The sequence below is a fragment of the Sander vitreus genome, chromosome 8 (genome assembly GCF_031162955.1).
Source record: "Sander vitreus isolate 19-12246 chromosome 8, sanVit1, whole genome shotgun sequence".
Lineage (NCBI taxonomy): Eukaryota > Metazoa > Chordata > Actinopteri > Perciformes > Percidae > Sander > Sander vitreus.
The window spans coordinates 4,203,953-4,227,934 of record NC_135862.1 but is presented as its reverse complement, the minus strand read 5'-3'; the positions used below and the strand labels follow the sequence as shown (position 1 = coordinate 4,227,934).

Sequence of the window (23,982 nt, the reverse complement as noted above, 5' to 3'; positions counted from 1 at the left end):
GAGCTACGGGAGAAGCTGGAGGGGCAGAGCTTTCTCCCCACCCAATTAGGCTTATAAAGTAATGATTAAAAAAACACAAATGCTTGATCAAGGGCCCGGCCCGATGATAGTGGCAGGAAATATCGTCGCGACCCGGCCCGTGGGTCAAGTTCAGGCTCGGGCAGAGAATTTAAACTCTACTTGTTGCTAGTAACTAATCATTGCTAGCGACAGACGGGCGTGTCCTGAACAAACCCGCCATTTTTAAATAGTTTAGGAAAAAGGAGGATGGGGCACCGCGGTCGAGCCGAGCTGGTACTAGCAGTGGGTAGGCGCCAAATGTTTCTGCCCCCCAGAGAACTTATCCATTATGTATAATCACACAAAATCTCTGCCGGCTGAAGCACACATTAAAACCTGTTTCCCTCCCACTGGGCTTCATAAAGCTGAAATAATTGCATGAAGGTCTGGCCAGGTTGTTGGATTTTCATGCTTTGTACCTGCAAAGCTCCCAGGAGTTTAATTGCTACATGTATTCCACTGGTTTATAACTTTAGGCAGTTTTAATTCTATTCATTTTTAATTTGATGTATTTAAAGGTGCAGTAGGTATGCCTTATAAAACTAACTTTCTGTCATATTTGCTGAAACTGACCATATGTTGGAGTCTTTTGCCACCAACGCACCGCAGGAGGAAAAATAGACTCTATAGACTGATCTAATGTCAGAATTTGAAATAATATACCACATTAGTAACCCTACGTGGAATTTGCCTTGGTGACTGGTGACATACATGCACAAACATATTAAACATTAGTCAGAATAAACAATACATACAGAAACAGAAACGCATGTATACAAAAAAAGCTGTTTACATAGTTTAAGCAGTGTGTGCAATGGGCAGATGTATAGTCCAGGATGGAGGTGAGTGACTTGGGATGGGTGGGCGGGTTGAGAGAGTCATAGAGAGACATAAAACTAGGGGATCAAAAGGCTACCAGAATCAGTTTTTGAATCTTTCATTTAATGTAAATAGATGGTAGATTTTGAAGTCTGTCAAATACAGAGAGAGTTTGGTTCGATGGACTCTTATCAAGAAAGGACATGAATGGACACATCAGAAGATGGAAAGTAGGGATAGACGATTATCGGGCCGTTTTTTGGCAGTTTGCAGATTATCTGTAGCGCCGTTTTAGTTGCCTGGTAACCGATAAAGTTAATGAATGAGTGTTGTACTTTGGCTCGGCTACAGCTCTGTCCGTCCCTCTGCTTCTGTTTCTCTCACCACTGAGTCTGACTTAATGTCCCGCCCACAACACTATCTGACTCTCTTTTGTTGGGTATTATGTTAAAAGTTTCTACTTTATTAAATAATTGCTTGAAGCATTTAAGTAAAGTTTTGTGTTGGAGTTTGTACCATTCCAAAATCTTAATTTTAAGTAAAGCATATCTGTTCCAAATATCGGTTATCGGTCCGGATAGATGTTCGCATCTGTTTCTTATTTCAAGCAGTCCTCAGCTGGCGGTCTGTGAGCTCTCGGCCTCCATTAGATGAATCATTTTCTCACTGATGTTGTGCTGTTCGCAGTCTCGGAGGGACTAACTGGACGAGGTGAAACGGCCAGCTGAGAGTCTGTTTAATGTCCCACTGAGCTGCTGCTTCACTCTGAGCCACTTTCATTCTTCTGTCGGACTCCGTGAGCGGCGCTCTGGATAAAGAAACTTCTGCCAAAAGCCACAAATGTGAATGAACCAGAAAGTTTAAGATTTTATTTTGAGGCCTTCATTTTCTCAGGACAGATGACGGCCGCTGCGTCGAGGAGAAAACCTCTACATATGTGCGCCTGCTCTACCAACTGAGCTAACCCGGCCGCGAAACAGAAAGTTTAACGTTAGACCCATGAGTAACTGTGTGGAAGAGGACAGGGCGGTCTGGATGTTTTGGTGATTTCAGTGTCAAATTGCTGAACAAGAGTTTGGAAAATGGCGTTTAGCCATTCAGCAGCCTTTTATAAAGGGTTCCTGAAGGGTTGAGAAGTTAAAGTATTTTTCTGAAGAGCGTTTCAATCTAAATAAAAGGAATCGGTCTAATGTTTTTATTATGCCAGTGTGTTCAATTAAGCTCAAACCAGGGTTGTGCAATAAATGGAAATGAAGAGGAATTCAAAAAGTTCAAACGGCAAAAGTATAAAAGGGAAATGTCACAGTTCAAGGTGTTTTCACTGTTGATTTGTTTAACTGTTTAACTTTTTTTTAAGTTCAATAAATGCAACATCTTTGCAACAGTCCATGAGTAATTCTTTTTAAATAATTGTGATTTTAATATTGACCAAAATAATTGTGATTAGGATTTTTTTTTTCATAATCAAGCAGCCCTAGCACTAACCCAAGATCTGATAACTTGTTTTTTTTTTTAGTTCTGCTGTATCCAGTCTCACGTTTTGGGACATATTCATAAAACATTTAGAGGAGGTTCCAACTGTCATCCGACAGACATCCTAAAAATTACTGAAGACAGATTTGGGCGTGGGAATAATTCACAAAGCAGTGTAGCCCCACAAGTGAGAAGTGTCTGAGAATGACAACAGTAGTTGTAACTCCTGAAGATGTGTTCTCCTGTGGTGTATTTCCGTTCAGTCCCGCATCAGTGCAGCCATAATATGTTAGCCTGGTTCTGAATCACCACCCACATCTCAGTCTTTTTCTGCAAGTCTGATATGATTGATGGTTGTTTTCCTGTTGTTGGGAAAACAACTGAGCCATTCAGAGCTTTGTAGACCGGAGTAAGAACGGGGACAAATTTCCACGTGTCAGGGAAAGTAAAATGATGACATGAAGAAAAATGAAAAAATATGGCTACATGTGAGATAACAACTCTTAAATTGGGTTAACTGGTACTAGCAATCGCTACCACAGCCTTTATTTCAACTGTAAATGACGTATATAGACAACAGTTAACATGAACATGAAGATTGTGTCTGTGAAGGTTCTCAGTCATTCAGGTCATGGTTAATCCAAGGTGGGTGCGTCAGAGTTACAACACGCACAGAGATGAGAAGGGTATGTATGGACTTATCTAACTCTGGGGGATACAGTGAATAAGCTAAATTCTCAATAAGTCGGCGTGTTCCTTTTAAAGGTGCTTCAAAAACGTTTGGCCACGCCCACACAGAGGTGCAGTGCTTTTGCGGCAAAAGCTGAGCCAGGTTAAAAAAAAAATTGCAGGGCGACCTAGAGTAAATAAAGGTTAAATAAATAGACTTAAGGCAGGGTTTCCCCCAGAAAAGTTGTTAGGCCGGGTGGCAAGTGTCACAGACTGATGGCAGCTTTAATGTAGAGCCCAATAGATTGAGATACCAAATGATAAATGGAATCGCTAAATTAAGAATTTAAAAAAACCTATAAGACAGACTCCATAGTGCTTTACATTATGTCAGTGCTAAAAGCTTACTGGAGATTTGAAAATACGACCAACCGAGCCGCCCCACTGTAACTGTAGTTAAGTTAAAAGAAACGTCTTAGAAATACATTAAAATGGCGCCCGGATAGCTCAGTTTGGTAGAGCGGACGTCCATATATAGAGGTTTACTCCTCTACGCAGCGGGCACAGTTTCGACTCCGACCTGCGGCCCTTTGCTGAATGTCATTCCCCCCCTCTCTCTCCCCTTTCATGTCTTCAGCTGTCCTGTCGAATAAAGGCCTAAAAATGGCCAAAAAATAATCTTAAAACAACAGCCCAATGGCTTAGGGCTTAAGGGCTTGCAATACACTGGGGGGAAACCCTGAAAGGTGTTGTCGGGCTGTAAGTGCTTATCGTCCTCTATCTCTCTCCTCGGCAGGGCTTCCTGAAGAGCGAGCGTGTTTCCCGGATGGTTCAGAGCGGCGGCTGCTCGGCCAACGACTTTCGCGAGGTCTTCAAGAAGAACATTGAGCGGCGCGTCCGCAGCCTCCCGGAGATCGACGGCCTGAGCAAAGAGACCGTGCTGAGCTCCTGGATCGCCAAGTACGACGCCATCTACCGGGGGGACGAGGACATGCGGCGCCAGCCGCAGCGGGCGCACCTGAGCGCCGTGTCGGAGCTCATCCTCAGTAAGGAGCAGCTGTACGAGATGTTCCAGCAGATCCTCGGCGTCCGCAAGTTCGAGCACCAGCTGCTGTACAACGCCTGCCAGGTGAGCCGCTTGAGTTTAACAGACACACGGACACATTCACAAACTATTAGGCCTGGGACGATATGCTTTTGTCCCCATCCGATTCTTTCACGCTACATGGGGGCCCACTCGATTTGTATTGGGATTTTCATTTATTGCAATTCTAGTGAAGTATTGCGATTTGATAGTATTGAGTATTGCACATTGTTTTTTACTTCCTTAACAAAAACAAAAGTTGAATACTACACTTCTAGAGACAATGTATCATGAGACATTCCCCAAAAAACAAAAAATACATTCTTGAAAACCGCGAATTTCTCTCTACAAAGACAAAGTCATTCCTTTTTTTCCTCACGTCTGCCCTTCAGACTGCCGCTGCCTTCTTACCAAAAGAACTAACATTTCTTGTGATTAAAAGAAATTTTACTCGGATCAGTGAATTCATACGGTTCCTCCTCAGGGCAGACGGCCTCATTAGTAGAGGACTCTGCAGAACATCATGAAGGTCTCAGTGTCTCAGCACCCTGCTGCTTAATAATTAGACACTCACTGAATTGACACAGTGAGCACCATCCAGATATGTATGTAAGAGTGCCGACATGCCCTCTGAGTTAAAATGAAGACTGTAGCATAAGGAAGAATGGGGCAAAACATGCGCTGAACATGAGTTTTCAGATTTACAGGGGAGTCTATGCAGACAACATTTGAGAAAGAAAATTCAGTAAAATCAGAATTACAGTTTCTTTGCTGCTTTTGAGGAAAAACCATGAGACACAAAAAATGTTTGTCTTACAACATGCTCGGAAGGGGATCTTTTTAAGCCTTTGAAACAGCCATGACACTATGCTGACTTAATAATGATAATACTCATTTTTGGCATTCAGTTTAACTGGAATGTTTACATTTAAAAATCACGAGAGCACACAACTGTGAGTGTAACTTTTAGCATAATGAGCAACCATTATCTTGTCATTGTCAGTCCTTCAGGTTTTATTAATATAATGATAGTGCCATAGGTTAGTCTTAGCCTGGTCCTACCAGACTCTGGGCCATTAGCCTGGTCCTACCAGACTCTGGTCCATTAGGCTGGTCCTACCAGACTCTGGTCCATTAGGCTGGTCCTACCAGACTCTGGTCCATTAGCCTGGTCCTACCAGACGCTGGTACATTAGGCTGGTCCTACCAGACTCTGGTCCATTAGCCTGGTCCTACCAGACTCTGGTCCATTAGCCTGGTCCTACCAGACTCTGGTACATTAGCCTGGTCCTACCAGACTCTGGTCCATTAGCCTGGTCCTACCAGACTCTGGTACATTAGCCTGGTCCTACCAGACTGTGGTACATTAGCCTGGTCCTACCAGACTGTGGTACATTAGCCTGGTCCTACCAGACTCTGGTACATTAGCCTGGTCCTACCAGACTCTGGTACATTAGCCTGGTCCTACCAGACTCTGGGCCATTAGCCTGGTCCTACCAGACTCTGGTACATTAGCCTGGTCCTACCAGGAGGGCCACAACATCATGGCCACCAACACAACTCAGCAAAGATTGTTCTTAACTTCTGGATATTCGGCAGCGTTGCCACAACGGACCGAATAGCTTCGCTCGCATCTTTCTCCGCCGCCATTACGGAACTACAACTCTAGCGCACGGCCTCAACGTCATCGTTCTCAGCCACTCCCTCCAAAGATTTGGCCGGAGAAAACCCAAGACTATACCGCAAACCCAGGCGGTGTGCTGAAGGAAAATGAAAATTGAGCAGAAGTACGTAGGAGGGCGGAGCCAGGCTAGGTTAGTCTTGTTTGCATGATTCAAATTTCTTCATGTTGTCTCTGTGTGGATTTTATTTCTGCGTCTTGTTGCTAGGTAACCAGCTGCAGGTTCAAGTCTCTGTGGGAGCACATGACTGAAGTAATTGTACAAATATTCGGTGTCAAAAATGACAGCTTTAAAGCTTTAGTGTGTAACTTTTTGACATTAATGAACGTCCGTTACATTCAAGCCGTTGCCAAATGAGCTGCTACAAAGCTAATTAAGACTATCAGCTCCACACAGCTCTCTCTGTTTTTCTCAGTATGACTATGTTCAGAAGATTGTGTCGTCCGTGTCTTTCCCCCGCTGAAACTCGAGTGAAGATAATGACCTCTTCTGCGTGGCCACGAAAGGCTTGTATCCCACCAACAGTTTTGTTGTCATTACTTAGAATTCCTCATGGGGCGACAGAAACTAAAATGTTACTCTGACAACGTTTATAATAATCTTATACCAGATTAGTTCAATGGGGAAAGAATAGACATGAATGTATGAACACTGTTTGGAAAGTATTGGTTATCAATAAAGTATAAAGATAAACATACTCTTCCTGTAGTCTATATCCACGATGTTCCACTTCTCGCATTGCCCCGGTGGCGCCGGAAATTCAGCCGGTTGTCACTCTTTTCGGCCAGGTGTCCGTTACCTTCCAGTGGATTTCTGAGGACTATGGTTAGCTGCTCCTCAGATCTCTGCAGGGTAAATCCAGACAGCTAGCTAGACTATCTGTCCAATCTGAGTTTTCAGTTGCACGACTCAAACAACTTTTGAACTTACACATGTTCCACCAAAACAAGTTCCTTCCCGAGGCTATTTTGCAGCGGCACCGTGGCTCCATCCCGTGCTTAGCACCACTCAAGACGATTGTGATTGGTTTAAAGAAATGCCAATAAACCAGAGCACGTTTTTCTCCCATCCCGCAATGCTGTGTGGACTAGTCAGACCCTCCTCCACAGCGCTGTGGAGGAAGGTCTGGCAATGTGAGGCTTGGAAAATGTGTCTTGATAAAATCACGGACTCTACCAGCTATAGAAGAGCTGTGGACCTCTGACCTCCCTACATTCATAATAGATATTCACACCACTCAGCCTGACTGGTTCAGGTCTTTTTGAGTTCCTCAGAGTCCGTCTCCTGACCTGCTGGGACCTCAGTCATCTTCCATCTGCTGAAACTTAAAGGTCAAATTTTAAAGGTCACAGACTGCCGGAAAAAAATAATTATCAACGTTTTTTTAGTTGGCAGTGATAGAGGGGCCGACAGAATAAAATAAAACTGATTCTTCAGCTGCAGTTTTTGTTCAGTTTATTCACCTGTCATTTTACAGGTATTCATGTCAGTAGCATTTGGTTTTTTCTTTAGGAAATAGTGTTTCATGGCCTGGCTTTCAATATGTGTTCCTTTTTTATCTTCGCTGTGGTGCATGGAGTATTCTGAATACGTAACGCCGGTACATGTACATTACTCCCCAACACTGCTTACAGATCTGAAAATTACTGTCCCTTAAATCAGTGGTTCCCAAACCCAGAGTTCGGATGAGCTCTCACAGCACCCCAAACCAACCGGGCTATCCGACCCAAACACTACAGGGTTGGTTTTAAACGGACCAAACGAGGCACGTGTGACAGCAACCTAAGTACCAGCATGGTGTGTGGTGTCAGTCTATGGTGGAAACTGGGCAGTGACTCTGCCAATCATCCAGAGGCAAAGGAGGAGGGTAGGGTTTGACTTTTCTTGGAGGGAGGACAAAGACGTTCTCTTTACTGCCATTTTAGAGCAGCACTAGAGTCGTGATTAAATGCTACAGAGAACCGATGTAGATAATGGAGAAGACGAGTGGTGTGGCTAAAACTTGAGGAGGCTTGTTCCTTATCGAGACAGATGCCTTAAAATGCGGACAAATCAAACCACAGCTATCTGCTTGGTTAGATACCACTGGAGGGAAGAGAGGAAATCTTCTCCAGTTATGTTAATTTGGGTGAACAGACTCTAAAGATGTGTCCAGAAGCCTTTTCAGTCTCTGAATGCCACCCTATAGAGAAAGCAGTGTGTCAGTAATCCTCAGCGATTGTCCTCCGCCGATTGTTTCCTTTCACTGAAACGGGCTCGGAACATAAATAGATTGCTTCACGGCCCATTGAGACATCACCCGCGCCTGTATGACAACCAAAATGTGTCTGTTGCTAGGACAGATTCTATTAGTGTTCTGCTTCATTAGAAGCCAGAATAAAAAGGAAGCAGAACGGAGGAGAACAGAGGGGAGAAATGAAAAGGGAGCTAATCCAATTTTTTTTAAATGAAAAAAAAAAAAATTCTTAAAAAAATAATAATTTGGCTATAGAATTACGACTTTGCAAATTTAGCTATCTTTAGCTGCCAACAATACCAGTTACAGATAAACCCACTGTACATTACCTGCTCAGCACCAAACAGCAGACAGCGCCCATTTTTCTCTGGGCCTGGTTTAGCTCTCTTTGATTTGATAGCTTCAGTTGCAGCCTCACTGTGGAGGACAACCATGCAGAGGTGCTTTACTGATTGCTTTGAGGCTGTATCAAAGCGGTAGCGTTGCTATTATTCAATTGAAAGTTGTTGATCGAACTAGATATAGACATGTTGTGCGCTAGTTGGTCAGTGGACCAGTTTTAAAGGCCCAGACACACACAGCCGACGGCCAAACGTCGGCAGAAAAGCCAGTTGGGCTGAACAGTCTCCCCGAGTTGGTCAAAAAAGTACCTCGGAACACACCAAAGCGACGAGACGTAATACGTCTGCATAACAGCAGGCGGCGCTAATCTGTATTGTCGCCCAAAAATGAAAACCGGCAGCTGATTGGACGAACGCATCACGTGGGTCTGGTTTCTCCGGAAATTCGAAGCCAGACTGTCATGGCGGCTCGTTCAGAATACGATCTCATATTGGACTAAAATAGTTCACCGAAACGTGTTTCTGAAAACATTTTCAGAGAGAAATAGGCCGTACAGTTGCTGAATCTGTCTTAATTTCAGATCAACAAAGGTCAGTTTAAAAGATTTTCGTCAGATTTTGAGAGACTCTAGTCACGCTCATTCAGCTCCCCGTTCCCGGGTTAGCTCTCCACCAATCAGATGGGTCATTTGAGTCCGACTGCCGGCAGTGTCGATTATACATGTCAAATCGGCCAAAATGAAGGACGACGGCACGGAACACACTGAACAGACTCGAGTCACTGACCTCGCCAGACTGTCCAACGGCCGATTATCGGCTCTGTGTGTCCGGGCCTTTAGGTGTTTACTGTGGTTTGTTGGAACCAGCACACTGGCAACGCATCAAGGAATCTGAAATTCACACCTTGCCAGCACAGCTTGAATGGACGCAGTTGGTCACGGCTCGGCTTGGTGCAGCAAGTATCTCAAAAACCACAAAGGTTGGCAATTAGCTGGTAAAGAAAGTGGTTTAACCCTCTGAGGTCTAAGGGCATTTTTACGTTTCTTTTTTAATTCACCTTTTAAGGATATTTGTATATACTCTGATCCCCATGTGTTTCATATCAAAGCGTTCAGAACAAACTCAGCCAAGTCAGACATTTTAAGGTTAGAATGTTTTAATGTGCAAGCTATTTGTGCCTTTGAGAAATGTCACTTTTATCAATTTCTTTTAAGATGCAGAGATCAGCATTGAAACTCTAAAACAGTTTTCTCGGAGAGGGTGATATCTACTGACTGCAGCATTAACACCGAGGGAACCCTTCAGTCTGTCTGAACCAAATCTGTCGGATTGAACCTTCTCTCAGTGCTCGCTGGGTTCTTCCCCACTGGAATAGCATGCTTAGACTGTCAGGCGGCTTTCTACCACCAGATAGTTACTTTTCAAATACACGTTAGGGCTGCTCCATTATGGGAAAAATTCTGACGAATGAATTATTTTGGTCAATATTGAAATCCTGATTATTTAACACGGTTACTCCTTGAGGTTCTCTCTCTCTTTTTTATCAACCCTTGTGTTGTCTTCCTGTCGAACATTAAACTGTTGTCCCTTCTCAATGTTTTTGTTGTTCGTTTTCTATCATTATTTTAAAAGTTTTTATCAATTTTCTTTTTTTTTTCACTCCAGCCAACATTTTTTTTTTTACACTTTTCCCAACGTTTTGTCACTTTTTGCGACGTTTTTGGCGCTTATTTCGACGTACCATATTTCTGATATACAAACAAAAAAACTTCAAAAAGGGTCAAATTTGTGCTGATGTTTCAGATGGTTAATAAGATTTGTGGTGTTACCAAGTGGTGCAGACGCCACCGTGGAGCAGATCTTGCAGATGATGTGTTACAATCTTAAAGGAGAATTCCGGTCGATTTCAACACGTAGCTCTGTTGTTTGGAAATTTGGAGTGCTGTCGGTAGCAAGAAAAACTAAAACAATCGGTGCTGCCTACACCGAGTTATCCTCCTGCTAGAGTTAGCACCCAACAGGCTTAAACAGGGCAAGTTTTAAATGTGTTTTTAGCCTCTAAACATGCTCGAAATGTCATTACGAGTGCCTACCCGTGTGCAGTGATTCCTTCCGAGGGAACACAGCAAATTTGACTGGAATATTGGATTGTATGAGTTCGACAATCGACTAGTGTGGACTTGACCGGAAAACAGGAAATAAACAGAGGTATGTGCACTGGCTGGATTAACACAACTTTTAGGAATCACTGCACACGGTTAGGCACTTGTAATGACATTTCGAGCATGTTTAGAGGCTAAAAACATGTTTAAAACTTGCCCTGTTTAAGCCTGTTAGGTGCTAACGCTAGCAGGGGAATAACACGGTGTAGGCAGCACCGATTGTTTTAGTTTTTCTTTGCTACTGCCAGCACTCCACATTTCCAAACAACAGAGCTACGTGTTGAAATTGACCGGAATTCTCCTTTTTAAGTCGGATTCCTCAAATCCAAACCACTGTTCCCACTTCTCAGACGGCGGAATTTGCTCTCCCCTTCTTGCTCACCAAATGCTGCTTCTCTCCCACCGCCATCTTCACTCACACTGATTTTTAAATGCCACCAGATACCACAACCTCGCTTACTATTGGATGACTAAGTTAAGCCTTCAGTAGCGGCAAAAGTGCATGTGTCATTCAAAACACAAAACAAAAGAAACACAAAACGTAATGTGCAAAATAATAGTTTTTCTCTGTTACATTGTTTTTGTGATTGTTAGGAGCCAAAATCTATCTATATCTAAAATATACTGTGTTCATGAGAGCAGTGTATTTGATGAAGTTACTGATATGCTAAGTAATAAAAGAAAACAGTAATTTTCAAAAACAAATCACGACTTAAGAGTTTGAGTATCATCAGAGGACTGTCTCTTTATCAAAATAACACATTTACTAAAAATAAGAATGCTTCAAGTGAGAACAGAGGAGGATACAAATACAAAACTGCAGAGATGTGAGTGAGTCAGAGAGGTGTGCACGCCTCTGTCAGCGATGGTGAAAGATGGAGGGAGATAAAAATAGACCAGGAAGACCTACAGCTGGAGAGGGAGGGAGAGTCCAGGGGCCTCATGTATAAAAGACTGTGCGGCTTTGTGGGGTCCAAAAACCAGGAATACCGTATACTTGTGGGGTCCGACCAGCTTTGTGGGGCCAAAATGCTGGACCCCACAAGTTTAAAGGTCTGTTTGAGGGTTAAGACTTGGTTTTAGGGTTAGAATTAGGTTATGGTTAGGGTGAGGGTAAGGGTTAAGGTTAGGCATTTAGTTGTGATGGTTAAGGTTAGGGTAAGGGGCTAGGGAATGCATTATGTCAATGACGGGTCCTCACAAAGATAGTGAAACCTGTGTGTGTGTGTGTGTGTGTGTGTGTGTGCGTGCTTGTGTACTACTGATCTATTATCTCAGGCAAGTTCTGCAGTTATAATGAGCATCTTATTTTTGTGACTTCTAAGTTGATTTATTGAAGTTTATTCATGATGGGCATTGGAGGTAATGATATCCACGGGATGTGTAAGTCACACTTAATCTAAAAATATCTGCATCCTGTATCCTGTCTAATTGGTCATTTTTTAGTCGACTAAGATTTCTTTTGTCGATCCGTCTTTTAAAAAAAAATCCTTTTTACACGCTGAATTACTTATTTCAAATAAAACGGGTCAGCACATATCTGATAAACCCAAGATTTCAAAGTGGTGCTTTTGCATGATTCTTTGCGGAGAACCTCTTTAGATAAATCAGCAAATTAGTCGACAAAATCATTAGTGTTAGGCAAGGATAGCCCTACTTTTTAGGCATTTTATGTTTTTATTTAGACAGAGACAAGAAGGAAAGGGGAGTGAGAGAGAGGGGAAGACCTGCAGCGAACAGCTCTGGGCCGAACTCGAACCGGTGGCGTTGCGATAAGGACTCAGCCTTAATGGTACGCACAGGGACTTCTTTTTTGCAGCTTGCACAAGAAAAAATGGAGTCGGAGCACAACGAGTTATAGACCGGGTGCTTCCTGTTCAGGGAACTCACTTTGTTTTATATAACGTTAGCAGCACCACTCTCTCTGTTCTTTCTCTAGCTCGCTCCACCACTTTGTTTTATCTAACGTTAGCACTGCTCCACTTAGTGCTCTAGCCAGGATACTGTAGCAGTAGCTGTTGTTATAGCAACAAAAGATGCTCCCGGCTACTTTTTGGAATAAAAACCAGTTTTTTTTGTTCACTACAAAAGCACCCTGGTCGACTTTTTCTTGTCAAAAAAGACGGCAAGTGTGAACATAGCCTTAGTCTGCATGCTGCCAGTTTTAACTCCCGCTTCTTACTTAAGGGTGAATGCACGACATCATTAAAACACAGAGCTGTGTGACGGTGAACCACAGGGCAAACTTAGATTATTAAAGTGCAGAGCTCTGCAGATTGGTGATGAGGACGTGAATACAGTAATGTAATTTAGCCCATTTTTACACGAACCTTCAATGCAATAAACTTTAGGAATCATTTTAAAGTTGCTTTGATTTTTGAGTGCCATTAATCACAGGGCTGGCTGCCCTGATCCCCGGCTCCTCCTCTCTACAGGACATGTAGGAAGTGTCCTTGAGCAAGACACTGAACCCACAAATTGCTCTCGATTTTTGTCTGCGGACACATTTTGGGAGCAGTCTGAGTTATTTTATTACAGGGGATGGGTGATGTGGCCAAAAATCTTCTATCCTGATCTAGATCATTTCATACCTTGATAATGATATATATCACAATAAATAAAGTCTATTTGAAATAGGGCTGCAACTAACGATTATTCTCATTAATTTGTTGATTATTTTCTTGATTTATCGATTAGTAGTTTGGTTTATAAAATGGTGAACAATGTGGATCAGTGTTTCCCAAAGCCCAAGACGACGTCCTCAAATGTCTTGTTTTGTCCACAACTCAAAGATGTTCAGTTTAGTTTAGAAACTAGAACATATTCACATTTAAGAAGCTGACATCAGAGAACTTTCTTTTTCATAAAGAAAACGGGCTCAGCACATATCTGATAAACCCAAGATTTCCAAAGTGGTGCTTTTGCATGATTCTTTGCGGAGAACCTCTTTAGATAAATCAGCAAATTAGTCGACAAAATCATTAGTGTTAGGCAAGGATAGCCCTACTTTTTAGGCATTTTATGTTTTTATTTAGACAGAGACAAGAAGGAAAGGGAGCGAGAGAGGGGAAGACCTGCAGCGAACAGCTCTGGGCCGAACTTGAACCGGTGGCGTTGCGATAAGGACTCAGCCTTAATGAGTACGCACAGGGACTTCTTTTTTGCAGCTTGCACAAGAAAAAATGGAGTCGGAGCACAACGAGTTATAGACCGGGTGCTTCCTGTTCAGGGAACTCACTTTGTTTTATATAACGTTAGCAGCACCACTCTCTCTGTTCTTTCTCTAGCTCGCTCCACCACTTTGTTTTATCTAACGTTAGCACTGCTCCACTTAGTGCTCTAGCCAGGATACTGTAGCAGTAGCTGTTGTTATAGCAACAAAAAGATGCTCCCGGCTACTTTTTGGAATAAAAACCAGTTTTTTTGTTCACTACAAAAGCACCCTGGTCGACTTTTTCTTGTCAAAAAGGCGGCAAGTGTGAACATAGCCTTAGTCTGCATGCTGCCAGTTTTAACTCCCGCTTCTTACTTAAGGGTGAATGCACGACATCATTAAAACACAGAGCTGTGTGACGGTGAACCACAGGGCAAACTTAGATTATTAAAGTGCAGAGCTCTGCAGATTGGTGATGAGGACGTGAATACAGTAATGTAATTTAGCCCATTTTTACACGAACCTTCGATGCAATAAACTTTAGGAATCATTTTAAAGTTGCTTTGATTTTTGAGTGCCATTAATCACAGGGCTGGCTGCCCTGATCCCCGGCTCCTCCTCTCTACAGGACATGTAGGAAGTGTCCTTGAGCAAGACACTGAACCCACAAATTGCTCTCGATTTTTTGTCTGCGGACACATTTTGGGAGCAGTCTGAGTTATTTTATTACAGGGGATGGGTGATGTGGCCAAAATCTTCTATCCTGATCTAGATCATTTCATACCTTGATAATGATATATATCACAATAAATAAAGTCTATTTGAAATAGGGCTGCAACTAACGATTATTCTCATTAATTTGTTGATTATTTTCTTGATTTATCGATTAGTAGTTTGGTTTATAAAATGGTGAACAATGTGGATCAGTGTTTCCCAAAGCCCAAGACGACGTCCTCAAATGTCTTGTTTTGTCCACAACTCAAAGATGTTCAGTTTAGTTTAGAAACTAGAACATATTCACATTTAAGAAGCTGACATCAGAGAACTTTCTTTTTCATAAAAAAATGGCTCAAACCGATCGATTATCAAAATAGTTGCCGAATCATTTAATAGTTGACAACTACTCGGCTAATCGATTAATCTCTGCAGCTCTGATATGAAATGACCACATGCTAAAGCCTATTTTTGTAAACCCCTTAAATACTTGATGAATATAAACTACGGAGTATTTTCTCTTTTTTATCAAGAACTTTGGAGCACATTGAACACAACGTGCATGGATCAGAACGTAAAGCGTCTTCCAAGTAACGTAAACATTGCTGTGACGCAGTTCAGCCGCTGGTTTTTCACCATTGCGATAGAAACGATACAGAAAAATGTTGACGATATATATCGTCATATCGACCAGCCCTGGTTCATCATCTGCTTTACGCTTACTTGACAATCCCGTCTTCTCCATGCTTTGCTTGCAGCAATGTACCAACGCATTTCTATTCAGGTTTAGTTTAGCCTGAACAAACTACACCTGGGTGCTTTTGAGCCGCACCAAACAGCTTTGTTGTGAACGCAGCCTTAGGCCTTAGTCCAGTTTTCGCTGGTGTTTCGGCCCGTTTGGTTCTTTTATTCATGGGTTGCCTAGCCCAAAATGGGGGGGCCTGCGTCGTCTCTCATTAGCTACAAGAGGCAGGTAGATCAAGCGCTAATAAATGACCCGCAGCTCCAGGCTGCAGCGACGGCGAGCTATTTTTGCACCGCTGCATCTAAACGGGAATATTAGTGTAATATTCTCTTTCATTAGCCATGTAAACAGCTTAGTCGGAATATTGTTTTTTTCAGAATAAGGGCAAAAATCTGAATATTATGGGCATGTAAACGTAGTCACTGTGAGGTTTCCGTGACAGGAAACTCTGAAATCTGCTTGATTGGGAAAAAAAGATCATCCCCTCTGTCTATAACAACTCTAGTAGAGAAGTCCGTTTCCTCCAGAACGGAGAAGCACAGTGCCACATCACGCTGGGTCGGGTTCCAAACCGTTTAATCTCAGCACATGAAGCGTCCCTCGCTGTTGTGCCTTTTGTGTAAGTGTGAAAGACACTGAGTCATTCATCCACTGTAAAAGAGCACGAATGTGAAGGACACACTTTCATCAAAAGGAACATGGCTGTGCATCTTGTTGCTTTGGTCAATTGATATTTAGGTGCAGAGTGAGCACAGTTTTAATCATCTACAGACTGTATTTCCATTTTGGTGATTAATTGATGTGAACCATTTAAAGGTCCTATGACATGCTGCTTTTTGGATGCTTTTATATAGGCCTTAGTGGTCCCCTAATACTGTATCTGAAGTCTCTTTTATATAGGCCTTAGTGGTCCCCTAATACTGTATCTGAAGTCTCTTTTATATAGGCCTTAGTGGTCCCCTAATACTGTATCTGAAGTCTCTTTTATATAGACCTTAGTGGTCCCCTAATACTGTATCTGAAGTATCTTTTATATAGACCTCAGTGGTCCTCTAATACTGTATCTGAAGTCTTTTATATAGACCTTAGTGGTCCCCTAATACTGTATCTGAAGTATCTTTTATATAGACCTTAGTGGTCCCCTAATACTGTATCTGAAGTATCTTTTATATAGACCTCAGTGGTCCTCTAATACTGTATCTGAAGTCTTTTATATAGACCTTAGTGGTCCCCTAATACTGTATCTGAAGTATCTTTTATATAGACCTTAGTGGTCCCCTAATACTGTATCTGAAGTATCTTTTATATAGGCCTTAGTGGTCCCCTAATACTGTATCTGAAGTCTCTTTTATATAGACCTTAGTGGTCCCCCTAATACTGTATCTGAAGTATCTTTTATATAGACCTCAGTGGTCCTCTAATACTGTATCTGAAGTCTCTTTTATATAGGCCTTAGTGGTCCCCTAATACTGTATCTGAAGTCTCTTTTATATAGACCTTAGTGGTCCCCTAATACTGTATCTGAAGTATCTTTTATATAGACCTTAGTGGTCCCCTAATACTGTATCTGAAGTCTCTTTTATATAGACCTTAGTGGTCCCCTAATACTGTATCTGAAGTATCTTTTATATAGACCTTAGTGGTCCCCTAATACTGTATCTGAAGTCTCTTTTATATAGGCCTTAGTGGTCCCCTAATATTGTACCTGAAGTCTCTTTTATATGGGCCTTAGTGGTCCCCTAATACTGTACCTGAAGTCTCTTTTATATAAACCTTAGTGGTCCCCTAATACTGTATCTGAAGTCTCTTTCCCGAAATTCAGCCTTGGTGCAGAATTACAGCCACTAGAGCCAGTCCCACAATGAGCTTTCCTTAGGATGTGCCATTTCTGTGTCTGTAGCTTTAAATGCTATTGAGGAGGAGAGGGGGGGGGGGCAAGGTGGAGGGTGGGGGGTGGCCTTGACCAACTGCCATGCTTCTTGTTTGCAAGCCATGATGTCTCTCTCTTTCTCATGGGGGGGCCAAATTCTCTGGGCGGGCAAAGCAGAGAAAGGGGAGGTAACCTTCACCCTTATGACGTCATAAAGGGAAGATTCCAGATCGGCCCATCTGAGCTTTCATTTCCTCAAAGGCAGAGCAGGATACCCAGGGCTCGGTTTACACCTATCACCATTTCTAGCCACTGGGGGACCATAGGCAGGCTGGGGGAACTCATATTAATGTTAAAAAAAAAACCTCATGAAGTGACATTTTCATGCCATGGGACATTTAAGGTATAAAGGGATTCAATTACTCCTTTCTTTGTACATTGTTTAAATCATGAATAATTATGACTAATGCAGTGCCCGTTTGGAGCGAGTGCCTGTTCGTAATGGACCGATTTCTTGGTTCCCAATATTTTTCTTTCTCAACTTTATTATGTAAATTCTCAAAACTACGTGTGACACAAATTGCAGTTATGAAGCGCTTGCTTGCCAGTATTGCTTGTTAGAGCTTCTCCTGTTTCGGGCTCCCAGACTGCGTTCGGGAAGCACATAGGAGACTTTCTCTCCAGGGCCGATGCACTTTCAGGGGTTACACTCGTCACTTTACCGGCAGCATTGACAAAAGATGAAGCCACCGTGTCTGGAGGGGCTTGTTGTATTATTGTTCACTTCACATCCTCTTTGCATCTCTTTTTCCTATCACTCTCACTGACATCACTCACTCAACACACCTGCTATTTTCATTCTCACTTAAGGCTGTTTCATGCCTCTTGCATTCAGCGCGGACGGGGTGCTCTGGATGGCTCGCATGGTCACCGCATTCTGTCTTGTCTATGCGATGGCGTCCGCATTGTTACAAAATCTTGGATGTGAGCGGTTCTGCGATCAGACCCTCCGCGCACAGTCACCCAGGCTGCGTTTGCGTCATATCGCTGTGCGCACCGCGCCGTCCGCGCTGAACACAAGAAGCATGAAACAGCCTTAACACTACTCTCATTACAAGGTTTGGGCAACGAGAACCGGTTCCAACTTGGAATCGTTTCAAGAATTACGATTCCAATGGGATCGTTTCTTTATTGGAACCATTTTGAATCCAGTCATCGGTTCCAAATTTTACACACGCGAGTTTTGGTTTCCATAACGACCCATACTCCCAGGGGCTTGTTGTGTTGCGACCATGGAGCACATTAAGTGGCGCTCTAACGTGTGGCTGTATTTTACGTTGGAAAAAGCCCGTTAAAACTATAAATCACCATCCAAATGAAATAAGCATGTGAGTGACCCGTTTCGACTCCACCCCTCAGAGAAACCCAATCGAAAACATCCGGAATCGAAAGGAAGAATCAGAATTGGAATCGGAATTGTTAAAATCAAAACGATGCCCAACCCTACTTGTAACATGCTGCTTGCAGCATTGTCGGGTGGCGTGCCCGTTCCCAGCGTTCTCGAGAACAACTCATTTGGTGGTAAATGGTAAATATACTGCATTTATAGAGCGCCTTTCTACCTTACCGGACAAAGTGCTTTACAATATGTCTCTTATTCACCCATTTACTTACACCGAGGGTGCCGGAGCTGCATGACGTGCCTGTAGGCTCGCTGCTGCTCCTCAGTCAACGTCCTGCGTGTGACAACATATTCTCACTCCCATCGCGGAAAATATGGACGCTTGGTCAGGTGCCTTCGGCGTTGTTATTAGCGATACGAGTCTCCTTTAGCGTCAGATCTAAACACGCTTTATCTAAACTCGCTGGGTCGGGACTATTGTCGTCACTTTTGACGCAGTAAGGTTTAGGGAAAGATCGTGGGTAGGCTTAGAAAAGGTGTGTTTACGTGACACGCATGACCAGAACGGGACAGTTGGGTTTAGGAAAAGATGGTGGGTGGGGTTATAAAATGCACGTTTCTGTGACACGCGATACACGTGTATCGACGAAAGTCCTGTGTTGTTTGACCCATCCACCACCCCAACCAACCTCCTAATTTCAGGCTTTTATACTCCTCGCTACCGCTGTCCCTCTTAATACTAAGTCATCTTCACGCTCCGGTGCGTTCCAAACACACGCCGAGGGGTGCTTATTGCGTTGTATCTGACGCTGAGAGCCACTGATCAAGCGTATTTTACGAGTTGGGAGTAGGAACGGGTTGTGTGTGACGTCTTTTGTGCATGCGGGGTCGATTGAAAGACACACGCAAAGGCGCACACAGACTCGATTTATACTAAGAGGATTCATTGAAATGAAATCGGCAGATTAATTTGCAATGAAAACAGTCAATAGTTGCAGCCCTAATTTATAGCATCGCTTCCTCCCTCCTAACTGTCTGCAAACGGTTCCTCTTTGTGGAGCCTCAAGTGAATCCACCAGTGGCGGAGAATTCAGTGTATTCCAGTGAAATTCAAATGTAGCTGTTTTTAATGCTGGTGTGATCAAGGCTTAAGTGTGAAGTGTCAGCACAACTTCAGACCATTTTCAGTCTTGCAGATTTAATTTGAAGCAAAATTCACTTTGCATTCAGTCTGAACACCTTGGGGGTTTGAGGCTGTTCTGCATCGCAGAGGGTTTTGGAAAGCACTAACCGGACACATTCCTCCATGTATCTTTATTTCAGTGTTTGTGGATTTAGCCTCTCTGACATGTTGACACGTAGCAGAGACTTTAACAGATGAAGGCCGGTTGTCATAGAAATGCTCTGTGAGGCAGAATTTGCCAAACAAAAACCACATAATAGAAGTCATGGTAACAAAGCCAGCACTCTGATCTTTTTGTGTGCATGTGTGTTTGCTTGTTAATTTTAGAACACGCAGCCAAACTGCGGGTGTCTCAGTAATTGTCTTTTGTCCTCTTACAGGGGAGGAAAATTAATCAAGAGAATATCTAAAGCATTTCACATCTATTAAATACTGTGTAAATATAACTTCTTCTTAAGACGTCGAGTGTATGTGAATTCCAACGTCTGCAACAGAACCTCTGTTTTTACCATTTATGAATATCTGAGAAACATAATTTTTTAAACTTTCAAACTTTTTGTGATTTGAAGAGTGTTCTCTCTGTCAGTCTAAGCAGGTTTTGTTCACTTAAAGCTACATTGTGTAAGAATTTCTCCCATCTAGCGGTGAAATTGTATAGGACAACCAACTGAATATTACTTTCAAGCCCCCCCCATTCCGAGCGCATTTTAACTCCTACGGTGGCCGTATTAGTCCAAGAAGTACGACTTCGTCCGTGAGTGTTCCTTCCAGTGTAATAATAGTTTTACATTTTCGTTATTTTGGTACCATTTCATTGCTAACATCAGCTATCAGGTTCCCAAACGAATGCAAGCTAATGTTAGTAAAGCATGACGTGAGTTGTCTGCCAGGGAAATCACGACACATGATTGTTTAATGTTTATGTTACAAGGTAGACAATCCTTTTTCATCATTGACTCGAGGAAACGTAATGTGTGTCGTTCTAGCGTTATGCACAACCATGCTATAGTTAGCCAAGCAGCAATAGGCTGAATTACCTGTCGAGAAGAAAGCAGGTAACTTTGGTGTCCCTGTTAAAATCCTTGCTCCTTATGAGCTCTTTCCATCTTGGAAAAGCCACTCCAATATTAACTTTGGTCTTGTTGCTTTGCCGGTCGCGTTGTCATTTTAAAATTCTCTTTTTAACTTGGCACCTCCGTTACATATCCTCGAGAATAGGTGTGATCCAAGGTTATTATAGTTTTGCATTTTTCATTAGTTTTTATTTTTATTTCGTTTTGACTTTTTGTTTTCAAATTCAGTTTAGTTTTAATTAGTTTTTAAAGCGGGTTTGCTAGTTTAGTTTATACTTTTTGAAAATGCTTAGTTTTAGTTTTTATTAGTTTCAGTCTTTTTTTGTAATATGGGTTATTTGTCGGAGGATTCAAAAAGTATTGTGTAATAATAACAAAAACATCATACAATTTTAGAAATATGTATTGACAATGTATTCAACAATAACACCAGTACATAAAATGTAGCCTACATATATGGTCATGAATATGTAAACAGTCTACACAAGACGCCGCATTAAGTGCAAAAGTGATGTGTTCCAGGAAAAAAAAACTAAATAGCCAACAGACTAAAATGAACAGGTGTTTGGAGCTTTGGTTCGAGTAAAGTGGCGAACTTTTTGAAGTCAATCGACTCACACAGTTGTGTAGACATCCCAGTATCAATCCACATATTAACCCACACTTCCTCCCGCTTTTGGTGTTCCTGCGTATGTACTAACCAGCAGCTATCGGGTCGCCGGTGAAAGCCCTTCTATAGTGTTCTGTTCTGCTGTTGTCTCTGTCATGCTGCTTGGCCCTGTATCCATACATCCACGCCCGTAACGTTACCAGGGTTATCTTCTGTTTCGGGGTAAGGGGGCTTTACGTTCTCCTTTACTTTGTTAAGGTAAGCTAGGTTAGCCTCCTAGCTTGTGTGCGCTTCTCAAATGTACTTTCATATTAGTGGGATTTTTCCCTGTAATAAATTGTCCACATATTTTACCACCTTCCACTGCAAGGCACTTTATCTGACACAGTCATAATCAAATAGGACTCTGCCGCTTTCTTCCAACTTTCGGTACCGCTCTGCTGCCAGGCGACGGGCACGGACTATGTTGTGTTTAATTTGACGTGGAATGTCGTAATTTCTGGGTTCCCAGTCGGAAACTATACACGTCTACGGGAAATGTCATGGTCAGAAAGATATAACGTTATTTGCTCTATGAAAGACATCGACAAAGACGAAAACTAAGGACATTTACTCAATCATTTTATTTTAGTTAGTTTTGCAAACAGACATTACAGTTTTAGTTTAGTTATCGTTTTTTTGTAATGCCTCGTTTTTATTTTTATTTCAGTTAACGACAGTGTTTTTTCCCACCTAGTTTTTTGTTATTTCGTTCGTTTTCGTTAACGATTATAACCTTGGTGTGATCCTCCATCTTCAACAGGCTTTCAAATCTGCCCACAGTCGCGAGTAATCTCCCCTGGCATTCGTCACGGCGCCACTGAGTGTAAAAGCGCGAAAGGCAGAGGTATGTCCCTCTTTGGCTAATGTATGGAGGCGCAACATGGCTAACGCCATTCGAGCGACGCACTCCTATGTATTCTGAATGATTCTGAATGTCAGATTCTACGCTTACGAAAATACTTTAATTAGATGGTGGAAGTAATTACACATGAATGAGCACATATTTGTGAAAGAACAAAGCGGTTTTTGCTAAGAATCAACTCAAAACATTACACAATGGAGCTTTAAAACAGAGGTCAGCAACCCCGCAGGCGGCTCTTTATTGTTTCCCTGTGATTATTTTTTTTTACATTTTACTTTTCATTTATTATTGTTGTAGGCCTTAAGTGATTCTTACGTACAGTTGCTTTTTAGGCTACATAATGTTTCAGTTAGTCTCGCATTGCCAGACCCTCCTACACAGCGCTGTGGAGGATGGTCTGACTAGTCCACACAGCATTCCGGGATGGGAGAAAAACGTGCTCTGGTTTATTGGTATTTCTTTAAACCAATCATAATCGTCTTGGGTGGGGCTAAGCGCCGCACGGAGCCATGGTGACGCTGGCAAATAGTTTCGGGAAGGAACTTGTTTTGATTGAACGTGTACGTTCAAAGGTTGTTTTAGTCCTGCGAGAGGAAACTCAGATTGGACAGATAGTCTAGCTAGCTGTCTGGATTTACCCTGCAGAGATCTGAGGAGCAGTTAACCATAGTCCTCACAAATCCACCGGAGGTTAGAATTACAACACAAAGGAAGCAGAAGGTAACGGACATCCGGCCGAAAAGAGGGACATCCGGCGAAATTTCCAGCGGAAATCCCGGAAGTGGGACATCATGGATATAGACTACATTTCAGTCAACTAAAATGTGCATCATAGCTTAAGTATGTTTACAGCCCACCACCTTATCCTCTACATTTTGCTGAACATGAATAGCGGTCTTGAGTTCCCATAGACTAGGCTGGCTATGGATTCCAAATCAAAAAAAAGAAGAGGAAAATGGAGAAAAGCCACCTCTCTCAAACACTCATGCCTTTCTACAGTAGATAAACGCTTGTTAAGTAATGAGAAAAAAAAACAATATCAACACAGAATCTAAAAGTGTATCCGTCAAAAATGTGCGCGTTGGTTTGACCTCCATCACTCTGATAATGAATTCCTTTTTCCTTCCTCACACTGTCAAGTTAATTAGGGCTCAGTAGTCAGAAGACCTCATCAGTAACAACAGCAGAATGACTCAACATGTCTGTCAGAGCCTCTGCACTCTGCACATGGATCCACACCGCCGGGTTTCTGATGCATTTTGTCGACTGAACGGTGTCTGCTGAAACCAAACCTGGACAAATCTCCATCTCTCAGCAATTAGTGCAGGCGGATGTCGGAGTAAAGGCAGTTTGCATTCTCTGTAAATGAGACACTGACGGCTGATTTCTTTTTTTTTTTACTGATTCTCTGGGACCAGTTTTGAAACAGGCTCAAATTAAAACAGCTTATCTTTTCTCTCCGTTATTGGGCTCTGAAGGTTCCGCTTGTCTCTTTGGCTTTAGGCCAGTTTCCATCACAGCTGTGTTATCTCTGATTCTTATTCTCAGATGCTTTTGCTCATCACAGATTTGTGAAAGGCGCCGCTGTTTTTTTTCTGTCCAGTAAGCAAACCACGTTCAACTTTCAATCTGCTTTCATCTCCTCTTTAAGTCTCGCTGACATACATTTTAACAGACGACTTTGTTGGCTGATCTCCTGCTCAGTGTGACGCTCTCAAACGGTACAGCTCTCTGTGGTGAAGAAGGTGAAACTGCTGGGAGCACAGTGAAGTTTTTTAAAGTGATGGTTCGGAGTAATTTC

At 42.5% G+C, this 23,982-nt stretch overlaps 1 protein-coding gene across 1 annotated transcript in view; it reads left to right on the top strand.

Annotated features, from left to right (window-relative positions):
* cadps2 (Ca++-dependent secretion activator 2) overlaps positions 1–23,982 on the top strand; it is a 232,684-nt gene that overhangs the window by 67,644 nt on the left and 141,058 nt on the right. Inside the window, exon 3 of the mRNA XM_078256450.1 lies at positions 3,818–4,150. Within this exon, the coding sequence (XP_078112576.1) occupies positions 3,818–4,150 (333 nt within the window). The remainder of the gene's footprint in view (positions 1–3,817; positions 4,151–23,982) is intronic.